General features: G+C 39.3%; 1 protein-coding gene across 19 annotated transcripts in view; it reads left to right on the forward strand.

The window, feature by feature from the left end:
* The window catches only part of phldb1b (pleckstrin homology-like domain, family B, member 1b), a 152,785-nt gene that overhangs the window by 34,693 nt on the left and 96,931 nt on the right, over positions 1 to 21,161 (forward strand). For 18 of the 19 annotated variants that reach the window (XM_041799904.1, XM_041799859.1, XM_041799882.1 and 15 more), the window contains exons 3-4: positions 6,274 to 6,397; positions 7,658 to 7,828. In XM_041799904.1, coding sequence (XP_041655838.1) covers positions 6,274 to 6,397; positions 7,658 to 7,828 — 295 coding nt within the window. Of the gene's footprint in view, positions 1 to 6,273; positions 6,398 to 7,657; positions 7,829 to 13,773; positions 14,190 to 21,161 lie in introns of those variants that run through there. The other variant, XM_041799976.1, reaches the window with a different exon arrangement.

The following is a 21,161-nucleotide window of genomic DNA, read 5'->3' on the forward strand; positions in this document are numbered from 1 at the left end:
GATGAGTTTGTAATATTAGAAAATTCCATGATGTGGACAAGGCGATGAAACTTGTCATGTGCAAGGTGATTTCAATGAGTACTTGAAGTAAACTTTGAATTACTACACCAGTAATTTTACTTCTAAAGTAGATTTTAACCAGAGAAAGAGTACTTTTTTTTTTTACTTGAGTACAAGTTGTGTACTTTTCCACTTCTGGCAATGATGTTTGTGATCAAGACACTTTTTGGGATGAAGCTGATTTGTGTAGAAAGGTGTTAACTCACCCTGAAGTTCCTGCTTCATTGAATATGTACAAATAGTATCAGCACACTGAGACCCTGCTTGCTCTGTAGAACAGTTAGGGGAGCATTTATCAGAGCTCTTTGCATGTGCTTTAAGAGATAGAGTCTAACTTTTGAGTCCTTTTAGCAGGCACAAAAGCTGCACCATTCTTTAGTGATGTGTCTTTCTAACTTTGTTTAACCCAAGGCACACCTAATGTCAAGCCAAACCACAAGTCACATTATATTCATATACATGCAAAAGAGCCCCTTTAACATGTTTAACAGCAGCTTTAGTTGTTTTGTAGTTGTATGTGTAGGCTGTCGTTCATCCAGGTCATCCAAATCTTCATCAAGGGGGTCTGGACTTGATTGAGGTTCTCTGAGATATTTCACCTCTCCTCCAAAAGGCCTCTTTATTTCTTGATGATTTGGATAACCTTGAGCAGGACGAATGTGAACCTACACAGACATCCTGTCTTGCAAAGATACCCTTCGACTGGTACTTCATTCTTCTGCTTCCTGATTGGCTATCGCCCCATTAGTATGCTCAGCTGTCCTCAGTGACCAGAGACCCTGTGAGGGAAACTGGACTGAAACAGGATTTCTTATCTTAAATCATGAATGTTGAACATGTGTAATACATGATACAATACAATTTGAATTTAAATAGTCAATTTAATTTGAAGTGGGATGGCTCTTAGGTCTACGGAGCAGATCAGGGAGGGTAAAATCACTCTCAACACACCTCAACAGGAAAATCTGGTAAGATAATCTTTAGAACAGTCAGATAATCAGGCTTTACTTACTTTGGTGGAAAGGGGGAATTAGGTCCAAAATCTGCTAATTATCTTGTAGTGTGTCCCCTGCTGTAGTGGTTGGTATTCTGCTCTCTATATACTAAAGGGACAAAACTGTTAAAGCTCATTCCTAACTGTCATGTATGGGGTCTTACATTTTCAACAACTGTTAAGATTATCAAAATCTTTTAGTATGGGTCAGGCTTAAGTAAGAGCTGAAAAGATCAGTAACAGTAACGTACATGATGCAAAGCTATGATAATTCTCTAATAAGTAAAATGTGTAATGGAAACAAACAAAAAGGAGGACTTAGAGTAAGGTCAGAGCAGGATTACACTTAAAAATAACGAGAAACTATTTTGAATACACACAAAAGGCACACATAATCACCATGCATGCAGATTAATATGCATGCATGACATTACACTGCAGACACCACATGAGAGCAGCAGCAGCGCAGCAGAGAAAGCTGCCTGAATCTTGCAGTGTTTCATCGCTGGCCCCTCCCCTATTCTCCCAACACTCCCAGTTAACCTCCCAGCCGGTCTCTGTCTTTGAAATCCTCTTAGGCCTGACCCCACTCCACCGACAACGCCATCACAATCACATAATCCTATTAGCACACACACGGATAGCTAACTATCCAAGAGGCTGAGTCAATGAAGGCACACAGGATGTAAAAAAGATGGGCTCAAAAGTGGGGCAAAAAGATGCAGAGTGGCAGTGTATGTTAAGAAGCTAATTCATGCCAATTCATGTTTCAGCTTGCTTGGAGTCAGATGCAATTGATTTCATATTAGTCAAAAATACTTGTCAGTGTTTGCCAATCTAAGAAAACATGAGTAAGTCACAACCGTAACAACCCACAGACAGCACACATCCAGTAATAGTTCTTGCATCAGGCATCAAACTTATATGTGAACATTTACCAAAACATACCTTAACTCTGAATTTTAATACTCACTATGCTTAAGTTCAGAGGTATAAATCTCAGCAAGTGCAAATAAATGAGCAGTACAAACCACTTCAGAGACAGAGATTCATCCAGCTACTGTAATCTAGTTGCACTGGCAGCTATTTTCACCAATAAGTAACCCAGGCCTTTATTTTGCATTTAATACCCAAATCAAAATGTTGATCTGGACTTTTCAAGCAGCTTATAATTGTTATGATATATTTTTGACACAAAATTAGACAATAACTTTAAATTATGAGGTTTTTGCTGTGTTACAGTCTTTCTGGTCCCCCCAAATTAAAAAATGCTATTTTAGCATAAATGTTAATAGTAACACTTTATTTTAGTAAGATTTCTACCTAGTAATTTTATAGTAATAAGGCAGTCATTACCTTGTAAGAATTGTTTTTAACCCAGCAGTAAGATTTACCTAGTCATAATGCTTTAATTAAAAAGTAATTTCTTGTAACATTGGGGCAGTTCTCTGGTGATTAGGTGTTATTGTACCCTAACCTTAAATGCTACTTCAAAATTATTGAGGAAGGACTCACTTTAATTTAGAAATTACCTGGGAATTTTAAAGCAACTTTCATAGAATATCATCATCTTATTTCCAAAAAAATTACTTGGAAAATGCCACCTTAGATTAGGGGAAGAGAGTTAGGGTGAGAGTTAGGGTAAATTATCACCTAATTAGCTGAGAATTGTTATATTACAAGGGTTAGAAGATAGGGTAAGGGGGTTAGGGTAAAATACCACCTATTTGCCTGGGAATTGCCTCAATATTACAAGGAATTACTTGATAATGAATCAGTTATTACTGAATAAATACTTCCTTAATCTTATCAAGTTATTACATGGTAAATGCCCACTTAATACTTAATTTCTTATTACGTAATACATAATACCTGCCTCATTGTTGAGAAATTACTCATTAACACATTTTACTACATAATTACTAGGTCATTAGAGCCCACTAAAATGAAGTTACCAAGTTCTAAGTACCAATTATTTGTTGGTGCTTCGGTTCATATGTCCTCTCACTAACTTATATATGAGATATGATCATAACATAACTACAACTGACAGAAATGTTTTAGCATTATCCTCTCTGGTGCTGAACTGTAAAGTTAGCTGTGTTGAATTAAGTTCATTGTGTGTGTTGGAAAGAAATGTAGAAGCATAGGCTGTTGGAAATAAAAAACAAAAGTGCATTCAAAAGCTGCTATTCTATCTTGGTCACTTGATGATATAACCATTGCATCCTGATTCCTTTATGGTGAAGCTCTTGGACTCATAATACAGAAAAATGTATCATGTAGTGTTTACTAATGTCCCATTTATTTGTCATGGCCTTTGTAGCAGCTAAGTAGGATTTACTGATTGTTTTTGTATTGTTTAATAAGCTTGCCTACTGTGTTTTGTCAGATGTTTTGTCCTTGCAGTGTGAGGTTTCCTTCTATGTCTTGTTTCAGTTTTATATGGGCTACAGATAGAAATTAAGGACTCTAAATCTGGTGCATCCTTTTTAAAAATTTTTTTTCTCATGTATGAATGATCAATGCCATTGCACTTGATTAATAACCTGAAAATATAAAAAAGTGCTAATGTTAGCATTACCAGCAACTGTGGCATGACAGTCAGCAGCAGCTAGCTACTCCATGACCAATCCAAGATCACTGACATCCCCATCAGTAACTGTTTTCCAACACCAGGAGACTGAGATATTCCCCCCACATCCAAACATCCACTGCACGTGCTACCTTTGCTTCTTCAGATGAGATTAGCTTTATTAAGACAGATAAGCTCAAGGGAACATCTGAATCTGTCAAACTCAATATGTTCCCTCCTAGATTCAAGCTCAGTGCCAACTTCTGTAGTCTTTATATGGGTGAGATCACTACGCTGATTTTCTCTCCCTCCCACTCTGATCATAAATTAAGCAGGAAAACATAAAAGATCAAGGTGTCCTAAGACTAATGGAAGGGTAATTGAGGGGCTCTTGTTTTCTTCATTTAAAATAAAAAACACTGAAGCAGTACTTTGTTTTAGATTTCTGAACCATTTGTCTAATGAATTAAATCTTACTACCATGACAGCTAGACAAACACAGTGAGTTTAACAATGCCACAATATTACTTACTTCTTTTCTTTTAAATTGTTACCCAACATCACATCCTTGTGTTGAAAGAAAACTAAGAACTTGAACCATAACACCTGAAAAGCAGACTTGTCTCTGCACTGTGCTGAAACGTGCTCATCGCTTGTAATCTCACTGAACGCCCTCCAGGAGGTTCTTGTGTTTTTATTGCTGCCTTCTTTTTGCTGAGCGGAGGAGAGCACATGACGGGGCTTCAGGCAGAGCCTACGGAGGGGTTGGGGGGGTTGTAAAATACACAACACAGTTCTCTTGTTGTGTAGGGGAATATGAGCCACAGTGTTCATCTTCTCTTCTCACCTTTTTTAGGTCTGAAGCATTGGTGATGCTGATAAACAAAAACAACAACAACAAAAAAAAAAAAAAACTGGTGTCACCCCCCTGCTCTGATGCTACATTTTACACATTGTATGTGTCGCACACAACCACTTAGTTCAGCTAATGAACAGGAAGTGATTGCTGATTAGATCCTTTTTATCTGGTCCAGACATAGTTGTGCAGTGCATGTGACCGCTTTAAAAGCACTAGGGTAGATAGTTTTGAGTTAGGTTGTTTAGTTTGCTGCAAGTCTACAAACCTATGACTGACATTGTGGAGAATTTCATGTTTCATGTTACAATACAATACAATCTGGTTAACGCTGTTACGAGACAGTATGATTCAGTCGATACCAGTTGTTACAACGCTATATGATTTGTTATAATACAATTCAATTCGTTCCGATACGACACAATACAGTACACTATATGATACAATAAAATATGATATAGTACGGTACAATACAATACGGTATGATTCGATACGGTGCAATATGACAGCACAACCATCACAACACAGCAGGGCACAGCACAACACATGAAACAATATGATAAAATTGGTAAATGGACTCCAACCTGTGTGACACTTTTCTTGTCATCTGACTATTCAAAGCGCTTTCACAAAGCAGGTCACACCCTTTCACTTCACTGATGGTGGAGGTTGCCATGGAGAATTGGCCAGCAATATTAGCTAATCCCATTCATTCTCATCCATCCCTATTTACACACCATCAATGAAGTAGTAGGAGCAAACTGGGGTTTAAATATCTTTCCCAATGACACATCAACATGTCACTGCAGAAGCTGGGGATCAAACCCACAACCCTCCAATTGCTTCTGACCAACTCTACCTACTGAGCCACACTTGCCACGGGTCGCAACAAATTCAATTTTTTATGATTCAATACAAAACTATACGATACAATACCATACCATACAGCAAGGCGCCACATGACATGACCCAATACAATACGATACGGTACAATACGGTACAATACGATACAATACGATATGATATGATACAATACAGGCGGGATGCAATATGGTTTGGCACGTACGATATGTACAAATGATACCTCATGACATGGTGGGATTTGATACAATTAGATGTGGTATTATACAGTACCGCACCACACTGCACGCTACATATGATACATTAGGATAGGTTATATGTTACCATACTTTACGATATGTTTTGATATGTTACAAATAACGACACTCCGTGTCATGACAGGCTGTGTAACGATAGGCTGTGTTGCGATACGCTGTGTTGCGATACGTTGTGTTGTGATATGCTGTGTTACGATAAACTGTGTTATGATACGCTGTGTTAGGATACGCTGTGTTACAATAGGCTGTTACGATACGCTGTTACGATATGCTGTTACGATACGCTGTTTTATGATACACTGGGCTGTGTTACGCTGTGTTAGGATACGCTGTTACGATACGCTGTTACGATATGCTGTGTCACGATACAATACCCTGTGTTACAAAATGCTGTTACGATACGACACAATGCGATATAATTCAATATGTTATGATTTGATCGTACATACAAAGAGATACCATAAAATGGGATTCAGAATGAAAAATTTGATATGCTACAATACTATAAGATAGGACACAATTAAATACAACAGTCCAGTCCATGATATGATGGCATAGGATAGGAAACAATACATCACAATACAATATACTGTAATAAGATTTGATAAAATACTAGTAGATATGATTCAGTACAATACAATATTATATCAATCTTTGACCTCCATTTCAGAGCACGCCATTGGACCTGATTGAGACTGGAAAAGGGCTGAAGTTCCAGGCAGAGCGCCCTCACCTGGTCAGCCTTGGAAGTGGACGATTGAGTACAGCCATCACCTTGCTTCCACTATCTGAAGGTGAGACATCAGATGTTACACCAACACAGAAAATAAGAAGTTTATTCACTTGTTGTAAAATACATCTGTTTCTGTTGTGTCATTTCTGGTGTAGATTCTCCCTACTGACTGAATAGTTGCTTATCTATTGTTATTTAACTGTCTATTTTAATGGCTCTTATTACACTGATAACCACTTACAACCAGCAACATGATATCCCTGTTGACATGACCCTGTTAAACCTCCTTTACATCAGTGTTTCGTCCTTGTCTGTGATTTTGTGCAAGCTGCAGGCACTTCATGGTGTTTCTGTCTGGTGACCTTTGTACTGTCAGTCTGTCTGTCTGGCTTTCCTGTCTGTCTGTGCTTCTGCATGCTGGTATGCAGGGGGGTTCCTATCAGAGGTTGTGTCTTGTTAAGGGCAGAGTTAGTGACTCAGTTTGTGTGAATGTGCTTGTTTGTTACCACTGTCAGTGAGAGTTTGGCCCTGGCTAGGATAACCCCCACTCCTGTTAAGGAACAATAAAGGATAAACTTTATTGCCCCCTGAGGGAAATATGTCATTGACAACAGTGCTACATAGAGCTGCAATCAGAATCTGTACATCCTCTAAACAAGTAAGACAACTATCAAAAGGATACAAAGAAAAACACGAGATGAAGAGATGAAGACGACCACTTCCATGTTACAGCTTTTTTGCTGGCTAATAGTATCTTTATTCGATATTCATCCTGCACTGAAAAGCTGGATTGTTGCTCATATAAATTGTTGAGAAAGAAAATTCAATCCTAAGGCCAAAAATGTTTTGTTCTGCCTGTGTTACCTCCTGCCAGCACGGCTGAGTTCCTGGACAGTTCCAGAAAATGTAACATGAAATATGAAAAATGATCTACTGGCTGTTCTCCACATTCCTTCGAAAAAATAGAGCCCTTCTAGCCTCAACTGACAATTTACATTTAACTTGAGGAGTTAAAAAATATCTCATCCAGTGAAGCCAACAGAATTTCTTCTAAAGACCCAAGTCCACATTCTTTTTCCTATTTCAGTTTAACCTTGTTAGTTTCATGTGTCTTACTGGATTTAATTCTCAAGCGAGAGATGCCTGAAGTCCTTTCTTTTTTACTGATCAAATAAGATGATAACAGTGGAATACTTCTGATCAAATCCATCTTTTGTACTGTTTGTTATCAAGTAGATATCATCTTACATCTACATTAGAAAGGGTGACCCACACTTACTGCACCCTATCAGATATTTTCATTCCTCTTCTTTCTCCTCAGGCCGGACCACTCTGGGTCACGGTAACATGGACATCAACATCCAAGGCCCTGGGGTTGCTGCGCAGCACTGTTACATAGAGAACAAGTCAGGGATGATCACGCTGCACCCCTGTGGGAATCTCTGCTCAGTTGATGGGCTCCAGGTCACAAAGCCAGTCCGACTGTCACAAGGTAGGAACCAACTAAAAACCCATATCTACACTGCATTGGGGGATTCAGTAACACTTAGCATGAACATTGCCTCTAATTTGTTTAGAGTCCACTTTTCTTAGCTGTAGACCAAACATTACAGGAAACCAATAACCAGACGTGAAAGGATCTGTGCTTTCTGTATTACTCAGCTGTAATTTCACCTGTCGACTCGTGTTCTTTAAATCCATCAACTCTTAGGTCAATAAACGCAGCAAGGAGCCAGGAGGTGCATTGAATAAAATGCACAGTCTGTGCTTTCAGATGGCCATCGATTGTAGAACAGCCTGAGGTTTCTGGGTTAATGAGTTAACAGAGTGAGGTCTGCATTGCTCAGGCATGTAGGTATTGAAATCAGACGGAGAGAGGAATTGATTTTCAAACTGATGCAGCCTGGGCAGATCTTACATTAAATGCTGAGTGTTTTACTAAAATTACCTCTAGGGATTTTGTTTAAAGGTAAGGTAGTTTTTACAGGGAGCAAGTAGACAGACTCATTTGTCCACAAAGACCCCAAGGAGTAGGCCAGAAAATCCACTGAAAGTATGATCTTGTGATGCAAGGTGGTCTTTTGGTAAGATTGTTCTCATTTCTGTTAGTGTTATGAGTAGTTTTATGTACTTCAATTTAGTGGAATTTTATTTATTCTAAAAAATATTTTGAAGAGGCAAAGGGGGTTCAATATACACTGCTTTTATGCAATCCTGGTGCATAAGTGCAGCTAATAATCCCCTTTAAGATGTTGTAAGTCCTTTATTACTGACCATTAGCCACAGTGACAGCTATGAAAAGCTGACTGTCACTCAAAGAGGGTCCATCATGGTCACCCACTTGTCAATGGTGCTGTAGTAGCTCTGTGACCCACTAAGCGATAAGACCTGTTGATGACCTGTAGCTAATGCTACAGGATGGGATGTAATGTTGATATTAAGATATTTACTATTGGGAGTCTGTGCACTGTGTTGTATTTTGAAGTTGACCAGATGCTTTGCATGTTTTTCCTGCTGGATCAATGTGGTCTATGTGGATTGACCGCTGTGCACTTTGCAGGTGGATTGCTGTGTAGGTGTAGTATGTGGAATTTTAGGGTAACACTGCATATCAAGGGGTGCAGATGGCCTGGATGTTGGGTGACACCCCATTTATGGAGGCTGCCCTGGTCAGGGTCCAGCCTGTCGCTCTTTTACGGCATGTCCTTACCCATTTTCTCATCTTGGATTCCAGCTCGATCCACTGTCCGGTCTCTCAAATAAAGGCATAAAAGCCCAAAAAGTAAGTCTTAAAAAAAAACAAAAAACAAAAAACACTGCTAAACAAAACGTATTCTAATGTTGGGTTACATAATGTAAAACTATGTTACATTATACAAAGGGTGTCAAACTCATATTGAGTGTGGGGCCAGATTTGCTCTTATGAGAAGTCCTGAGAGCCAGACTGTTTAGGCCAAGATTAAGAAAGTCAATTGCAGATTCTGCAACATTTAAACATAAACTGTCAACTTCATTTTAACCATTAGTAAAATATGAAAATAGATAAATAACACTAATAATAAATCTAATAATAAATCATTCTGAGATTTAAAAAATTAAAAATTATAAGTTAAAAGTCAAAGTTATTAGTTCAAAAGGTCGAAACGTGAAATTTAAAGGGAAAAAAATGTTTTTAAAAGGCAAATAAATGAGATAGAAAGTCAAAATCACAAGTTTCAAAGGTAAAAATATGACTTAGAATTTCGAATGATGAATCTTGAAGTCCAAAACATGAAATAAGTCAAAATCATGAGTTTAAGTCAGAACTGTGAGATGACAAATTCAAAATATGAAATGACAAAATTAATTTATTTTTCCACCTCCCACTTTTTATCTAACTTTGTTTACTCTTTACTTTTTCAGATATTTTATAATTTAACAAAGATAATTTAAATCATCAAGGTTACGTTTACATGTTTATACTGGAAATCTACAGACTTCATACTGGTGGGCCAGTTATAATAGAGAGATCTTATGATCTTGTGGGTGCGATACAACTGCACAAAGGGAAGGATTTGGCACCCAGGCCTTGTGTTTGACACCTTTGCATTATGCCATGTTAGATAGTGCTACAAAATGTAATAGTATTAATGATCATACTTTGTATTTTAAGAAATGTTGTGTTATGTAACATATAACACAATGTAATGCAAGTTAAAGTTACATCGCATCATGTAACCCTCATACAATCTTATCTACGGACCAAAGGTTTTTATCTGAACACCAAACTTTATCCAACCATTTATGGCATTTTCTCTGAATATGTAATATACTGTGTGTTAAAACTTCAGATTCTCTATAACACCAACACTGACATCATAGCCGGTTAATATCAGCTTTATAACTTGAGGACAAATCAACAGTGAAAAATCAGTAAAATCCCACAGAAATGTCCATTTCTTTTGAGTGGAAATGTGCAAAAGTGGAATACAGAGGTGTGCAGATATGTAATAGCAGAGCAAGAAAGGGTATCAGATTATTATTTGCACTCAGTGTTGCATAAAGTGGCATGAAAATAGAAACTTTGCTGTTGCTATGTGCCTGTTGATGCCAGGACCACATTTTTTCTGAACATGAAGCAGGACCTTTTCCTGATTAATTCTTTCCAAACTTTGATGTTCAAAAACTTACTGATTTTATCATCAACCAGATCTTTGCACCACATTGTTTCTGTGTTGCTTGCAATTAAATTCATCCTTGTGAGTTTATAAAGCTGTCTTAGCTTAAGTTATTTGGGTTGCATCATGCTGCTTTTGGCCCGACGGAGATGTTTAATTTTGTGTCTTATTCTTGCACAGTGCTTTTTATAGTCAAGAAGTAAAACTGTAAAGCATGATTATTTTTAGTTAAATCATGGAAATTCATAAAAGTTGACATCAGAGCCTCAGAGGGACGCTTCTCATCATTACTCATAGTGCTCACTTCCCTCCACCTTACACACTCATCGTGGCAGTTTCCCCTAAATGCCAGTGATGTTTTTCCAAATGCTCTTTGCAGTCAGAATCCAGCGTCCTGCATGACTTTGTGATGCATGAATGTGTAGAGGAACATGTCACTCTGTCTCCATGTCTTTTGGTATTTCAACCTGGGTAACCTGAGCGGGGACACAGGGCTATTTTTACTGCCCTCTCTGCCCCAGACAGATCCGACTTTAGCCCCAGAGAGGGTCTCAGGTTGAAGAATGAGTGCAAGGGTAAACCGGAGTTCACTGTCAGGGTCCTGAAGAGCTGTCATGAACAGTGAGAAGCAGCTGATGTTGCCTCCTTTGGTGATAACATTGGCTGAACTCGTTTTACAGCAGGAAATGGATCAGACGCTGTCCATTGCACAACATTTACTCACCACTCCCTGCAGTTATGTACATAAAATGAGTAATACCACGTAGTATATGGGTGACTATTAAAGGGTCCAGAGAATGCATAAAGAACTAAAAGCTTTTTCATTTACTTCTGTATATAAATTGTCCAGTAAGCATTGCAGTTACCGGAAAATCAAGCAGCAACAAGCCAGCGTTGTCACAAAATGCAGAAGTGCTCAACAAGCGTTTAGAAGTAATCCGCTGGGATTTTAAATCAGGGGAGTCAGTAGAGGGAAATCCAGACAATAAAAGGGCATGCAGAAACTAAGCCAGTTTGTTCAAAGAGGCGAGATGAGCTGCTGTTTTAGAGGGATAAAGGTTTGTCCGCTCAATTCAGCCTATCAGAGGGAACATGAGGGGGAAAAAGGGGGTACGGATGTAAACCTCAATGTTAACAAAGACAGACACTAAGAAGAGCCAGTTTGTGGCTAAACATCTAAAGAGCTTCACTCTGTAAGAAGAGTAACAACTGATGATAGGGTTTAGTGTGTGGATCCTTAGGGCTGAAACTGGTGGGTTTGATAAAGTAGACACAAAAGGGTACCTTAATAGAGACCCAAAATGCTAACTCTAAACAAATACTGTTTGGGTGCTTTTGATAAGTAATGAAAGCTTAACTTAAAAGAACTGCTACAGAGAACTTACAGGAAAACTTAATGGGTATTAAAGGATAGACACTTTATTGCACCTTAAAACTGCTGCTAAAGTTACCTCTAAAGACCAAGTTAGTTAAGGTAACCTTTTTTACCTTGGACAAGGCATAAAAGATGAAATCAAATACTTTTAATAGAGCCACGAATGTTAACTCACAACGGACACTGTTTGGTAGTATTGTTACGCGAAGCGCGTCTTGAGTAATATAGGAAGTGTTTCCGTGAAGTGCGTACGGAGGCTTGTATCGTTTCAGGTGAGTGACGTCATTGGTGATGTCCGAAGCCTCGCTGCCCAACTGTACCACGTGACCAGTTTGGCAAATGGTTCAGATCTTTGCGCGAGGTTTGACAGCAGTATAAACCCCATGTGTTCCATTCAAAATGTGTGGTTATGACAGAGGAGATTTTTGCTTAGTTTTGAGTTTGTATATTTTGGATAGTTTGGAGAGTAAGACAGTTAAACCAATGCCATTTTCCAAAAGTGACACAGGACACGAATATTACCCCCACTGCCTTCAGTATATATTATATGATGCCACCCATGTTTATCATGATACATGCATATGATATAGCATAGTCATAATAAACTCACTAGAAAATACACTTTATTGATCCAAAAAAAATATGGTAATACATTTTTTCCGTTATTCAAAGTAATTCCCAAACAGCTGATACTGACATATAATACAGTGTATCACAGGACACGTGGTGAAGATCACAGCTGCCTGTTGAAATATACTACATGGACAAAAGTATTGGGTCAAACCTGTTAATTATTGAATCGAGGTGTTTCAATGAGACCTGTTCAAGTGGATAAAATCAAGCACCAAACCAGGCAGTCTCCGTTTTTCAAACATTTGTGATACAAAAAGGGGACACTGTAGAACTCAGTGGCGTCAAGCATGGTACCCTGAAGTGTGCCCCCTTTGCAAAGACGGTTCACGAAATTTCCTCACTGCTGGATAAGCCACAGTCAAGTGTAAGCAGCATTGGTAGAAAGTGGAGGAGTTTAGGAACAACAGCAACTCTGCCATGAAGCAGAGGTCTGTAAAATCAGAAAAAAGGGTCAACGACTGCTAAGGAGCATGAACTTCCACTGGTAATTAGAGTATAAAAACTGGGCTAAAGCTTAATGGAACAAGTTTCCACAGCTAAGCTTTACATCACCAAGTCCAATGCCAAGTGTCAGATGGAGCGCTGTGATGTCCTCTTTTCTCCAGTAAAAGGCAGTGCTTCAACATACCAAGGCATTTTGTACAATGCTATGCTTCCAACTGTGTGGCAAGTTTCGAGAAGGCCCTTATCATGCCCCAGTGCACAGAGCAAAGACTATAAAGACATGGTTTAGCAGATACTGAAATTTATGTAGCATACCTTTTAAATAATAAAACTTTATACAAGACAGAAAAAACAAACCTGTCAAGCATTTTTAAGACAGGAGAGAAATTTCAATAAAAATATCAAAAAAAGCAAATAGCCTAAATTGATGCCTTACACATTATACTGACCTATCTTGATTACTAACTTAGATGTGCACTTACAATGCTGCCTACTGCTTGGTAATGTTTATGATTTTACCTTTGATCTCTTAAGTGATAAAAATAGTCAAGAAACACGCATTGGCATGCTCTCTGCCAGTATCTTCAGTAATATGAAACACTCATTGATGTTGCCAAAACCGTGTAGAATTAATTCAGATCACAGAACATAATCAATAACTGAAGTGTAATGGATCGGTGAAGTAGCTTAGTTCAGCTACAGTCTTTGGAGACACTCCCATCCCTCTCTCTCTCTCTCTCTAGCTCGGGATCTCCACCTCCTACCTCCTCGTCGCTCCCTGACAGTCCCCCTCCCTCTCTCTCTCTCTCTCTCTCTCTGACTGTGTGAGCCAGCTGTTTTCCTCCAGCAGTATGAGATAGCGTCTTTCCTGCGTGAATAGCGGGGTGGTGGTGGTGGCACGGAGAGACAACAATGGACAACAATGACTGTAAACTCCCGCACTGGTTTGAATGAACCGGGATAGCCTATACCAAGCGACGCATGAGTCCGGGGGATGAAGCCGTGTTTTAACAAGTGGACAAGCTTCTCATTGTGAATATTCAAATATCAGCAGCATATATCAGAGACTATGGACTTTTAAGATTATCATAACAAAAGAGCGCCGAGACAAAAAAGCTATAAACGCTCCTGTTGTTCCTCCATAAGACTCAGAAAGGGAGAAAAACACGTGGTTTTATTTAAAGGAGCAGAGGCGATGAAAACAGCGGAGGAAGGGGAGAGGAGTTTCATTCATTGGAGTTAAAGTAAGTTGGTTTATCTTTCTGTTAAAGTAAGTAAAGTTGTTGGTTGTGGTCTTTAAAAGTGTGAGCCTGGAGGCTGTCATAAAAGTTGGGCAATCGTTGGAAACCAAGCATGCTAACTGCACCTAAGTGTTTCTGGTGAGATTTATTTTTTTTACCAGAGCTACCATGTTATTGACACAAGTTGCTAATGTGGAAAATACACACCCTTTTAGTGGTTTTCGTCGTTCTTTTCGGATTTCTTGGGCCGGGAAGCTCACCCCTACCAAACTCCCTTTCAAAATAAGGAAAATAAAACGTCACGCTTTCACTTACGTGAACTACAATTGATAGAACATTATCAACAACTTTAAACTAATCACTATGAAACTGTATGCAATTCGGCATACATTTAATAAATATTACTCTTAATCCTTTCTAATAAAAACTACTCCTGTCGTCTAGCTAACATTGTAACGTCTGCCCGTAGTTAGGTTATGCTAGCAGTGTTAACATTTCACCAAAGTTCTAATTTCTTTCGCATACTTAAGTTGTTTATGTTATTTTGTACGCCGAGTTATCTATAATAGTATTATTATATGATTAAGTTGATTCAGTAACACCAAACTAAAGTATATTTACTTAAACCTGAAATGTTTTTAACTGGTTAAGTTTTAAACGGGGTTTGGTTCGTCGCTCAGCCGTTACAACATGAACACCTGCTCTAACGTTGCTGTCTCCAGTAGCCACTCAGTTCTCTGTCCAAACTTTGCCCTGCCTCCATGTGAGCGCTGTTTATAGACTACAAACATATACAAGTCTGCCAGAACTGCAGATACCCCCATGCAAGCGGACATGACCAGACCCCTGCTGTTTCTGTCTACTGTTACACTGCTATTCCTGGATGCCAATGTGACCTAACCAGGACTGCTAACTGGAATAGAATAGAGCTCATGCTTATTCAGAGGCCTCTGGGTCCATCAGAAATCCACCTTACCACCGGGACCCTCCTCTCTTTATTTCAGAGCAAATTACAGGTCATTTTTTTCCTCTCCTTCACCCTTTCCCCTCTACATCAGTCATTTCTGACACATTGAGTTGACCTCTTGGTAAAGAAAAGGATGTGTGCAGCCCCCCTGCAAACAATCATCAAGGCTTCTGTGGATGTGAGGTGGGGTCCCAGTGGGCCCGGAGCGACAGGTCAGACATGTGTGAGGGGTGATGAGGGAAGTCTCGGTTCAGAGAGGGAGGAAAGAGGCTGGCAGCAGCTGGTGTGCATGCAGCAGCTCTGTGGGTTTTTTCTTGATGCTGTTGTTGACACAGTCTTTGACCGAACATCCTCTGACTACAGCGGGGTCAAGGCAGGGTGTCCAAATGAGACGTGGTTAAATAATGCAGATGTACCAGATTTGTGTTCACATTGCTGGACTTTGTATGCCTGTGTGGATCTATTGGCTCTTTTATCTCACACCTTAGTGTAAAAGGCCTTGAATTGTTCTTATTTTTAAAAGAAATACAAATACTCTGCTTTTTTTTGGTAAAATTTTCTTAAATTGACCAAAACATGAGCAGTTTTCCCATTTTTTAGGCAGTACTGATATTTTCACAAAAACGGATGCACTGATTCCTCTTAAAATCTTAAACTAAAGCAGCACTGTAAAACTGAACAATTTTAAAATCAAAATATTTGTCTTAACTGATTAATTGTCAGTTTTTAAACTAGTGGAAATAGATTTCTTGAGTGTGACTAAAGTTGAAATATTTACGTGTCTCATCAACTGCAATTTTTCCCTATCTTTCACAAAATTTAATCAAAATTCAGCTGATTTGACTGACAAGTAACAATTAACTAAGACTGAAAGCTATACTCTGACCCAGAAAGTGCTTTTCGACAGAGTTCAGTGCTTCATCCTTGCAATGCCGAAGTTGCTCCCTACAGGCAGGACTTCACTCATGGTGCAAAAGTGCAAAATGCCCAAGGGCATTCTGGGAAAGTATGGAGATTAAGGGATGATTGTCAAATAATTTGAGCACAATGACAAAATATACTTAGAGTGAAGCACTGTGTGTTTCAAACAAACAAAAAAAGTTCAATCAACTCATAAAGATAGAGCTAAAATAGCTGTTTTGGAGGTGAAAAGTACTGAGTAGTTCTTTAACACATCCCCCAAGGAATCCCATCAGACAGGAGGTAATTGGTCTCAGGAGGCAGGAAATAATATTAAAAAGCTGCAGGAAAATTTATTGTGTTTAGTTTACAATGTAAAAAGCAGTTTGGATGTCTGAACGTTTTCAGAAAAGTATCCATATTGGTTGTTCGTATGTGCACCTCACAGCGTGAGACCAGCCCTGTAAGACAGGAGTGGTCTGTGAACACAGCACATAAAGTAAACAGGACGCTGCAGAAGTGGAGGAAACAGCAGAGTCAGCTGTGCTATGATGAGACTTTTTTGCCTCTGTATCGATGCCACATGTAGCCTGACACAGCAACAATATCAACAGAAGAGCAGAGAGGAGTGTAGCGGAGCGGCTTCACAGACATCATTCTGGTCCAGTGCTACACTCTATGGTCTTGTGCCATGAAATAAACATCCTCATCCCCTCCTGCTAACCCATGGTGATTTTTCCAGAATATATCCTGCTGTTTCCACAAACCAGTTCACCCCAACTTCTTGCCAGAAATCTAGTAGGGAGCTTGTAGGAAAGCTCTTTGAAAAGTTTTGCCGAATAGTTGGCTGTTTGCAGTCAATTTACCCCAAATGTTTCAGGATATTTTCAGGATAGGTCATTCTGGTCTAATATGTTGTCACACGGGAGCTACTCCTTTATGGCGGTAAATATGAATTATGAAATTTATGCACTGTTATGTATCAATGTTTCCTTTCATTTCGCCTGATCAAGCATCTATTCTTGTACTGAAGGTAGGTTTTGAGCCCTTAAATGTAGGGTATATATATATATATATTTTGGATTCTAGAGGGACATGTTGCAAATATAGATCTGTACAAAATGAAAAAGCAGTGGTAGAGATGCACTGATTATGAAAATCAGGGCTGCTATACCTGCTACTGACATCAGTCTATGCTCAGGATTTTGCAGGTGGCTGATGTCTGACAAAAAAGCTGATACAGGCCAATACTGATGTTGCACTGATGCATTGGTGCATCCCTAACAGACAACAGTCAAAGAAAGCATGGGTTATGGCACTCTTTGATATTTGTTTTATTTATTACCATTCATGCATGACTGCTGGATTAAAAAATGTGAGCACGCCTGGTTTACATTTTGCACATCTTGCAACCAATTTCTGATTGTTAAATTTATGTTCTGAAAACAAACCACAAAAATTCCCAAAAGGGGGGCAAACAGTCTCAGCACCACAGTCCCACAGTGTAATTCATCTATTTTTATTCATGAAGGAATTGCAGTTTTCTTTACTGTGGTTGATGAAGGAAAATGATCCAAAATGTGTCTAAAAATCACAAGGAATCATGTGGGAGAAAACACACAAACCTTACTGCACAGAGACACTGACAGACCTGGAAAGAATCTGCTTGTTGTCACATGTAAAGGGGTAAAAAGTGCAACACGTCATCTCTGACCCACGTGTTGATCACACAGTTTAGTTTAATATTGATGGCTCCTCAGGCCTGCAGCCATCTGCCTCTGGGAGCGTGTTTAACAGCAGGAGAGTGGCTTCAGTTGTTCTTACAAAAGGAGGAAGGGGGAGAGAGAGGGAGGAGGGGGAAGTAACATCTGTTCAGAGTAGCGGTGACCAGCCTCTGACACGTTACTGTGATGAGCGGTTGACAGCCTGTGGGACGCTGCTTCAGGTCTGTGTGACGGTGATGCAAGGAGATGATGCTGACAGTGTTCTTAAAGGGAGAGTCTGCGATTTTTCTTTAAAGTTCAGGGGAAGCACTACTCAGACTGAAAACAGCTGTACAATGACTCCTGGGTCTCTGGAGGGAGCTTATTAAAAAATCCAGCCTGTTGCTTTACAGGAAATGTAGGATTGAGGGGGTTGAAAGCTTTAGCTGTACTGGGGGATGTTTCCCACATCAAAGTGAAGAGAGTTAGATGGTATTTTAAGGATATATTGCTTTCACTATGATCATTTCTTTTAAAACTCTTTCTTTTGTATGACTTAATGGAAGTACATTACAAAACTGCTGGAGTAGCAGTTTTACATTAAGAATTCTTCATCTGATTCCTAAAGAGGTGAGTAATATAAACAAATGTCACTCTATTTAGGTTCCAGCACTTTCAGTGCTTTCACACTTGTACAAAACTGATGCAAAATGCTGACATGTTTAGGGTGAGTGGCAAAAGGACATCTTTCTCTATGTGATTTTACTTGGACTTGCTCCTGCCAGCCCATCAAACTACATGCTGTATTGAAATAAAGGCGAGATTCTCATAACTTTTAATTCTGTTTCATTTGAGTAATTTTGTCTAAGGGCAGTATGATTTCACAAAACACCTATTCAGCTATCAGCCCAATAAGATGAAGAAAGCATGCTTTTATTTTGCATCATTCTGACATTTTCCAAAAGTTGTGTTAAATAACTTTTATCCTGAACTTCTTTGACCCACAATGACTTAAATTATCAACACAAAATAATTTCTAAATCATGAGCTTCTCAGGAGAAACCACCGCCTCCGTCATATTTGCCATCAAGGCTTTTCCCTGACGTCAGCCCCGGTCTGAACACATGATCACTCCTTCCAAATGTTTTTTTGTTCCCACATGACGGGACCCCCCTACCCCCCACCTCTTCAGTCTCATATCTTTGGTATGTGCGTGTGCGTTTGACGGCTTGCTGAAAGGCAGTCATTGATTAACTTGAGGGGTTTTGACTTCTTGGCCTTTGCGGAGGCTGTAAACCATCAGGTTTCCATGGCAGCCGTCAGCCATAGTTTTGGGCATCCTTTTGTCTGTTTTAGTGACGTATCCCGGCTGATTTCATGGCTATGTCTTTGTTTCTAAAGAAAAACAGTAAAAATAAAGTTCTTCCTCCTAGTTAAACACCTTGGCTTTCACTCATAGTATCTATTACTGCTTTCACACTTGCACAAACTCCTAAAAAACATCCTGAATTTTCGGGGTGAGATGTGTGTGTGAATGCAAACAGGTGAATTTTCTACTCTTTCTTACCTGGACTTTTCCTTCCTCCCCCCTGGCAATTAGGCTATTTCTTGTGAAGTTGTGGTGAGTTGATGTGTGGACATAGCAGAAAATATCAGGAAAATTCACAATAGGAGGGCGTGGTGATGTTTATATCCTGTGATTGGTGCATGACTACAGACTGCCTTGACTGGTCAGTCTTTATGTACATAATGAAACATGTTTTCTGTTTGCCTGCATGCTCTTCTCCTTTGGTTGATATTTTGACTCTGTCAAATTATACATAGAACTGATACAAAGGCAGATATCCCCACTCTAGCATTGCATTGTCAACTCTGTAGCTTTGTCTGCTTTTACATCATTCTTTTTACGTCACACCTCGTCTCCTGAGACCCCCCCCACCATCCCTCTTGGTAGCAGGGATACACTCCCAATGTGGGGTGCAAATTCCTGGAGTACATACTGTATGTAAATAGCTTATTTTTCCTGCCCTGTCATGAAAATTATTCTTTATCCTACCCACAAAGCTCTAATTGAGTGTTTTGTTATGCAATCATAGAAAACCGATATCAGTAAGGGCAACACCAGACCTGTCTGCTGAACCAAACAGAGACGAGGTTAGGAACCAACAACATTGCAATGATTTCTGCAGGCAGCTTTCCACGTTTGTGCTGGTGTTAAAAAAGCATGTAAATAGTAATCAAAAGAAAAATCAGACAATGATAATACTTTGCCAGTATATTAATAATGAAACTGACAGTGATTGCCAAAACTTGTGGCAAGCTGTTCCACAGTTGCTGACATACAAAGGTAACAGTCATCTTTTGTCTTGTGCCTTGACCGTGGAACAACTAACAGTATTTACCAGAGGACCTTAGAACCGGCTCATAAAAAGTTAATAGGTCAGCAGTGTAGCCAGGGGCAGGACCATTTTGTGCCTTAAAAGCAATCAGTAAAAGACAGAATGGAGATCTCTGAAGCAGGTATACAGTGAGTTGCAGTCATGTAAAGGACAAAATAAACACTTGAAAGACCTTTTGCAGATCGGTGTAGGAAGAAGGGACTTTATTCTTGTAATTATTTAGAACTGATCAAATGAACACCCCTCACCTGCTCATCCAAGGCCAGAGAACTGCTGGCACTACATTTGGCAACAAATCACCTTGCTCATGCTGGATTTAGACAATTCTATTTTTTTGTTATACTAGAAAAAGTGTTTTGACATTTAATGGCCTTCAGACATTTTTATTATGTCTTGGGACGATCCTGTTTGTACATCTGTGTGTCATCAGCATAGCTATTAAAAAGACATCATAACGTTGGCTTATGCTATCAAGAGTGGCTGCATGGTGGAACAGTGGTTAGATCTGTTGCCTCAGAGCAACAAGGTTCCTGGTTCAAAGCCCCACTCAGACGGGGACTTTCTGTGTAAAGTCTAAAGTTCTCCATGTGCAAGTGTGTATATATCCTACCTTCTTCCCACTTCTAAAGACATGCCTGTGAAATTAATTGGTGACTCTTGTCCATGGGTGTGACTGCTTGTTTATCTCTGTATGTCAGCCCTGTGATTGTCTGGTGACCAGTTTAGGATGTACCCCATCTCCTGCACTGGGATTGGCTCCAACCACCTATGATCCCAAAAATAGTAGAGGTAATGGATGGATGAATGGGGAGCCTGTATAATGAGCAGATAAGAGGACCAAGATTCAAGTCTAGGACTATCCCACAAGTTATTAGTTGTGGACGGTGATGAAATGTATTTACAGACAAGCAGAATTTTTCTTCTAGTGTTCCTCCTCAGAAATCAACAGTTTCATCATTTTTTAGGTGAAAGTTTTTAATAGCCTTTCTTGTTGCTAAAGTTTACT

Source organism: Cheilinus undulatus, linkage group 2 (assembly GCF_018320785.1).
Source record: "Cheilinus undulatus linkage group 2, ASM1832078v1, whole genome shotgun sequence".
Lineage (NCBI taxonomy): Eukaryota > Metazoa > Chordata > Actinopteri > Labriformes > Labridae > Cheilinus > Cheilinus undulatus.